A 7,757-nucleotide genomic window follows, 5' to 3' on the forward strand; every position below is an offset into this window, starting at 1 on the left:
AAACTAAAAACCTCTATAACTTCGTTAATATTGAGTTTTTTGAGAAATAGACGTTAATCTGTGATCACTTATATTTCCCACCCAAAGTCCACTTTTCTTAGGAAATTTGAGTCAAAACTAAAAACCTCTATAACTTCGTTAATATTGAGTTTTTTGAGAAATATACGTTAATCTGTGATCACTTATATTTCCCACCCAAAGTCCACTTTTCTTTTCTATAACTTCGTTAATATTGAGTTTTTTGAGAAATATACGTTAATATGTGATCACTTATATTACCCACCCAAAGTCCACTTTTCTTAGGAAATTTGAGTCAAAACTAAAAACCTTTATAACTTCGTTAATATTGAGCTTTTTGAGAAACATACGTTAATCTGTGATCACTTATATTTCCCACCCAAAGTCCACTTTTCTTAGGAAATTTGAGTCAAAACTAAAAACCTCTATAACTTCGTTAATATTGAGTTTTTTGAGAAATAGACGTTAATCTGTGATCACTTATATTTCCCACCCAAAGTCCACTTTTCTTAGGAAATTTGAGTCAAAACTAAAAACCTCTATAACTTCGTTAATATTTAGCTTTTTGAGAAATTGACGTTAATATGTGATCACTTATATTTCCCACCCAAAGTCCACTTTTCTTAGGAAATTTGAGTCAAAACTAAAAACCTCTATAACTTCGTTAATATTGAGTTTTTTGAGAAATAGACGTTAATTTGTAATCACTTATATTTCCCACTCAAAGTCCACTTTTCTTACGAAATTTGAGTCAAAACTAAAAACCTCTATAACTTCGTTAATATAGAGTTTTTTGAGAAATATACTTTAATCTATGATCACTTATATTTCCCACCCAAAGTCCACTTTTCTTAGGAAATTTGAGTCAAAACTAAAAACCTCTATAACATAGTTAATATTGAGTTTTTTGAGAAATAGACGTTAATCTGTGATCACTTATATTTCCCACCCAAAGTCCACTTTTCTTAGGAAATTTGAGTCAAAACTAAAAACCTCTATAACTTCGTTAATATTGAGTTTTTTGAGAAATAGACGTTAATCTGTGTTCACTTATATTTCCCACTCAAAGTCCACTCTTCTTAGGAAATTTGAGTCAAAACTAAAAACCTCTATAACTTCGTTAATATTGAGTTTTTTGAGAAATAGACGTTAATTTGTAATCACTTATATTTCCCACTCAAAGTCCACTTTTCTTAGGAAATTTGAGTCAAAACTAAAAACCTCTATAACTTCGTTAATATTGAGTTTTTTTTTTTTTTTTTTTTTTGAGAAATAGACGTTAATCTGTGTTCACTTATATTTCCCACTCAAAGTCCACTCTTCTTAGGAAATTTGAGTCAAAACTAAAATAATATTGAGTTTTTTGAGAAATAGAAGTTAATCTGTGATCACTTATATTTCCCACCCAAAGTCCACTTTTCTTAGGAAACTTGAGTCAAAACTAAAAACTTCTATAACTTCGTTAATATTGAGTAAAAACCTCTATAACTTCGTTAATATTGAGTTTTTTGAGAAATAGACGTTAATCTGTGATCATTTATATTTCCCAACCAAAGTCCATTCCTGATATGAAATTTGAGCCAAAACTAAAAACCTCTATAACTTCGTTAATATTGAGTTTTTTGAGAAATAGACGTTAATTTGTAATCACTTATATTTCCCACTCAAAGTCCATTTTTCTTACGAAATTTGAGTTTGAGTTTTTTGAGAAATAGACGTTAATCTGTGATCACTTATATATCCCACCCAAAGTCCACTTTTCTTAGGAAATTTGAGTCAAAACTAAAAACCTCTATAACTTCGTTAATATTGAGTTTTTTGAGAAATATACGTTTATCTGTGATCACTTATATTTCTCACACAATGTCCATTTTTTAGAAAAATTGAATCAGAACTAAAACTTAGTTAATATACTTATATATCCCACCAAAAGTCCAGTTTTCATACGAAATGTTATTCAAAACTAAAAACCTCTAAACCACCGTTAATATTGAGTTGTTAAAAAAATGCGTTTAATTGTGATCACTCAAAATTCATTTTCTTTAGGAATTTAAAATAACATTTTAACTTACCTTGATGATTAACTGGCATGGGTTGTCCCAAACAAAATATAATTGTTAACATTTTGACTAATTGCTTAAAACGATCTAAATTCGAAAAGTTCGTTTTCATATCCTCAACAATTTCCAAAGGCAAGACGGAGGTCAACAAGATATCTACAATAATGTGATCCAAATGACAAGCGGCCGTAAAGGTTTTCAGCAATAGACGTTTGATGGGCCATCTAGTTTCCATTTGATAGTATTGAACTAAATTGACCAAGGCCTGATATTGATCACAGGACATTTCATAACAGCTAATAGTTTCATCGGCATTATTCTAGAAGATGGAAAATAAGAAACAAATTAGATTATTCAACTGATAATAGCTTAAATTTATTAATACCAATATTTCTACAAGTTCCTCTAAAAACTGTACAATATCATCCTCATCTTCGTACAACATCCAGGTGCGTTGCTCCGCATCATTTTTACAATCGGCCAGTTGTGAGAAAATATATTGCAGCCGTTTGGAATCATGAGTCATTCCCAAGAGTCCTTTGGGCGTTTCCACCTTATCGGTTACATGTATAGCTACTGCTTCTAAATAGGGATTAATGGCACCATTGTACAGCTGCTCTAGACTAGTGAGTACTACACGTAAAGCCTCACAGGAGAGATCAAAACTTAAATTGGTATTACGCCTTATAACATCTACTATTTGGTACACGTCCGATGATTCTACCTTTAAATTTGGCTTCGAATAGCTGCCATGCACTAAAGCGGCCGCAGCTGCAGCAGCATGCAATTGTTGCTGTAGAGCGGCTGTGCTGTCCTCACTATCTAATGCCTGACTATTTTCTACACTATTGGCACCTTCGCCCTTTACTTCCTCATTAGCAGTCTCTGCTCCCTCACCACTGACATTATCACTAGCTTCAGACTTATCGTTAAGTTTTTCCTCCTTAGAGTCTCCATCTCCATTTAATTGCTTTATATGTTGACCTTCACCCTTGACGGCCTTGTCTTTGCTTACCCTCTCCGTTGTAGAGGAATTGTTGTTATTGACGTTATCCTTTAAGCTACCATTCTGTTTGGATTGACTGTATGACGCCGATGAGCAATCTTTTAGGCTGGGTTCTTTATAGGTGGTCACCACATCTTCACTGGTCGTTGTAGTTGTGGTGGTTGTTTCTGAAGGCTCCGATGTGATGCTATTATCTTGGGCAATATCATTGACTTTATTTTGTGCTGGCACCACCGTTTGGGCAGCGGCCGATTGCGTTGGTGGTTGACTAGTTTGTGGTGACTGTACTTGCATGGAACCCATACTAGGCGATTCCGAAATCATCAAGGGCATAGTTGTGCCCATGGAGGGACTAGATATGGATTTCTTACTACTATCTAAGCGTTTTGTATGGGGTGGACTGTGAGGTCGATGTTCTTGTGAATGTGGGGCACTGTGTTTACTACTATACTTATCGCCTAGACTTTGGGAAAATGACAGTGATGAGTCAGCATCTCTTTCGGAGTTATCCTGTGAGAAAGATAAAATTAACTTAACACTTTTCTAGAATTATTTTTTTTCCTTCCCCCAACTTACCAAATACATTCTTTCCATTGATATTTTCTTTTCTCTCAATCTTTCCAATAACTCTTCTTTGGGCATTATGCCATTTATTTCATTATCTTTACATTTTTCCAAAGATTCAATTGATGAATTTAGAAAACTTATTAAAAAATCTGGTTCAACCTGCAAAAAAGGGGAAAAATTATTTCAACACTTGAAAGTGTGTTAAGTTTAAAGTTTGGCAAAAGTTTTTCAAAGTTTTATTACTTCATACATATATACAGAATATGTATTTCATGTATTTCATTTTAGTTTTTCTCGTTAATAAAGTTTTATGATGATAAATGTGCCATTGAAAGTGTTTGTTTGTTAAAAAAAAAAAACTTTAAATTATATGTTCTTATTAAGTTAGAAATTAATTGAATTTTCTTTTTCCTGTTTTGTAATTACATGCAAGAAAATTACAGGTAACTTTATAATATCTAGTCACATGTCAATGCTGGTGTGGTGAAGCTATGGCCCTTAGAAGTTTTAATCACATGAATTGCAAAACGTTAATAGTGGATAGAATAAACAATAAAATTGCACAACTGCTTGTCTTGAAAAGGTGTAACATTTAGGTCCATTTACAAATTTTTTAATTGCATTAATTTTAAGAGCATTTAATCATTGTAGCAGACACTTTGTCACTATATCTAATATCTTAAAGACTGATTGATTAACTGATCTTCAACAGGAATGAACTAATTTCCAAGAAATGGACGCAATGCTTTTTAGCTAAAACGACTGTTGTGCATCAGTACAAGAGCTTTTGTCTAGAATACTATTCTTGTAAGTTTCTTTTCCCAACGCCGATGTTATAGACAGAACACATACCCTCCTGCTTCGAACACTATCCCTGTATGCTATAACCAAATCGTTAGATGCGGATATCTATTTATCATCTATATCCATTTATTTATCTATCTATCTATCTATCTATCTATCTATCTATCTATCTATCTATCTATCTATCTATCTATATATGCATCTATCTATCTATATATGCATCTATCTATCTATATATGCATCTATCTATCTATCTATCTATCTATCTATCTATCTATTTATTTATTTATTTATTTATTTATTTATTTATTTATTTATTTATTTATTTATTTATTTATTTATTTATTTATTTATCTATCTATCTATCTATCTATCTATCTATCTATCTATCTATCTATCTATCTATCTATCTATCTATCTATCTATCTATCTATCTATCTATCTATCTATCTATCTATTTATCTATTTATCTATCTATCTATCTATCTATCTATCTATCTATCTATCTATCTATCTATCTATCTATCTATATATGCATCTATCTATCTATCTATCTATTTATTTATTTATTTATTTATTTATTTATTAATTTATTTATTTATTTATTTATTTATTTATTTATTTATTTATTTATTTATTTATTTATTTATTTATTTATTTATTTATCTATCTATCTATCTATCTATCTATCTATCTATCTATCTATCTATCTATCTATCTATCTATCTATCTATCTATCTATCTATCTATCTATCTATCTATCTATCTATCTATCTATCTATCTATCTATCTATTTATCTATCTATATCTATCTATCTATCTATCTATCTATCTATCTATCTATCTATCTATCTATCTTTCTATCTTTCTATCTATCTATCTATCTATCTATCTATCTATCTATCTATCTATCTATCTATCTATATATCTATCTATCTATCTATCTATCTATCTATCTATCTATCTATCTATCTATCTATCTATCTATCTATCTATCTATTTATCTATTTATCTATCTATCTATCTATCTATCTATCTATCTATCTATCTATCTATCTATCTGTCTGTCTGTCTGTCTGTCTGTCTGTCTGTCTGTCTGTCTATCTATCTATCTATCTATCTATCTATCTATCTATCTATTTATCTATCTATCTATCTATCTATCTATCTATCTATCTATCTATCTATCTATCTATCTATCTATCTATCTATCTATCTATCTATCTATCTATCTATTCCATGATTTAGATGTAAACAAAGTAACTTTATTAAACAATGAAGGTATATCGTTAAAGGCAATGATCACAGTCTCAGTATACTTTATCTGAAAGCCATCTACGGATCACTCAAACCTTGAACACTACCTCCGCCATCAAGTTTCTACAAAGTCGAAATCACGTCCTAATCATTACTGTATTTCCAAAGGATCTTTAACAGAAATTAGTATGTTATAGAAAAAATTCTACTTGTTTCAGTAGACCGAAATATGAATCTATCGAATAAGCCGACTTGTTTTTTCTCACATAGAAAACACTCTGCTAAATCGGGTATGAACAGAGTAGACTTCGAACATACCCGGACATGGAAAGAACATTCAATGGTGTCACCTAAAGTATCTTATACAAGTGACACCAATCCATCATACTTCTCTGACACACTCATTGAGAAAATATTCGAAAAACTTACTCTGGGTATACGCTGAGAATTCGCTTTTTGGAGTTCTTACCAGAAAGATAATATAGTCCAATAAGATCTTAACTAGATTGTATTTAATCCTAAGGAAAACTAAACGATTAGGTGAAACATAAGTTCCTAGAACTATGACCCAAACAGTAACTATGACTTAAACAGTTTAAACAGGATTACGTTTTAAGAAATTTTGGGTATAGTATGATAGGAGTTTATGTTGTCTTCAGGTTTTAATTATATAGGGCGGGATATTTGAAGTAGAAAATAAATAAATATTTTTGGGAGGATTGTTTTGAACAGTTTTCATTCTATCGCTCAAAGTCTAAACACAAATATCTTGATTACATTTAATTTAAATTCAATTAATCTCAATGTGTCATCAACAAAAACAACAACCAGACATGTCAAAAAGCAACATGCGGAAGTATTTAACATAACTTCCTATTCGTTTTAAATAAATATTAAACAAAATAAAGCAAATACTACTTAATATTTAACAAAAGATTGTACATTCCTGGGGCACAAAGTCTACCATATTTATGCATCTGTGAAACTTTATATGTGTAGTGGTGTCCTTTTTTAAAGGCTTGTTTGTCCTTATGAACATATTAATGCAAAAACAAAACATAAACAACGGCAGCGCAACAAACACTCACATACGTCTACACACTAGGGTTTTTTTCTGACTTAGCCCATGGTAATAAAACAGTCAAGGACATTGTATTAAAACAAAGTGCTTTTTTCCTGCTCCTGCTGCTGTTGTTGCATTTTCTTTTTCCAACTACATATACAAACATATGAGACTACTTTTGCATTGTAACATAATTAAATTTTAGTAGTATTTCCTTAAATAAAACTCATACGGAAACTTTTTGATTAAACAAAAAAAATATGGACGTTGGAAAAAAATATATATGTTTATATATTTACAAGCATACAATACAAAAAATGAAGACCATTGTCATCATATGGAGTGCATGTGTCAGCTTATTGTGTTAAATAAGAAAAACACAACAAAAAAAAAATAAAATAATAAAACAGGACATGTCAACCAACTAGTCATATCATACTAATGCATGCTAACGATTTGTTCAGAAATCCGTATAAATCTTTTAATCTTTATGCATAATTACGACATCAGAATGTGTGAGGAAAAAATCCGCAACAGTTTTGGAAAATTGGTAATTTTAAAAGTGGAATATAGACTAATCCATGTGCAAATCTATGAACCAGGTATTTAATAGTCTATTCACAAGTTTATTGATAAATCTATTGACTACTCTATATTCTATAGGAAACGGTGTATTCTATAGGAAAGTCAGCCTATTGACTAGAATATGAACTATACTATTAAGTTTAGTCCGCGGACTAAACTAACTAATGAACTAACTACTAACTAACTAACCAACTAACTAACTAACTAACTAACTAACTAACTAACTAACTAACTAACTAACTAACTAAGGAGTGAGATCGAAAAATTCTTAACACACGTTTTTCATTATATTTTTCAACCAAAGTATTATTTGATTTTTTTTGATCAAGTTACCTTTGAAAAACATGTCAGTTATTATGTGTAATGTCAATTATATTAATTTTTTTGTTAATCTGAT

The 7,757-nt window shown here is 30.4% G+C and overlaps 1 protein-coding gene across 1 annotated transcript; it reads right to left on the reverse strand.

Moving 5' to 3' along the window:
- Positions 1–1,586: 1,586 nt before the first annotated feature.
- Positions 1,587–5,828, reverse strand: LOC124418997. Its single transcript, XM_046947058.1, has 4 exons — positions 5,808–5,828; positions 3,661–3,810; positions 2,464–3,594; positions 1,587–2,397 (listed from the first exon to the last, which is right to left on the reverse strand). Exons 1-4 carry the CDS (start codon positions 5,826–5,828, stop codon positions 2,041–2,043), a joined length of 1,659 nt encoding a protein of 552 aa, XP_046803014.1. The 3' UTR covers positions 1,587–2,040.
- Positions 5,829–7,757: the final 1,929 nt, after the last annotated feature.

This window comes from Lucilia cuprina, chromosome 3 (assembly GCF_022045245.1).
Source record: "Lucilia cuprina isolate Lc7/37 chromosome 3, ASM2204524v1, whole genome shotgun sequence".
Taxonomy (NCBI): Eukaryota; Metazoa; Arthropoda; class Insecta; order Diptera; family Calliphoridae; genus Lucilia; species Lucilia cuprina.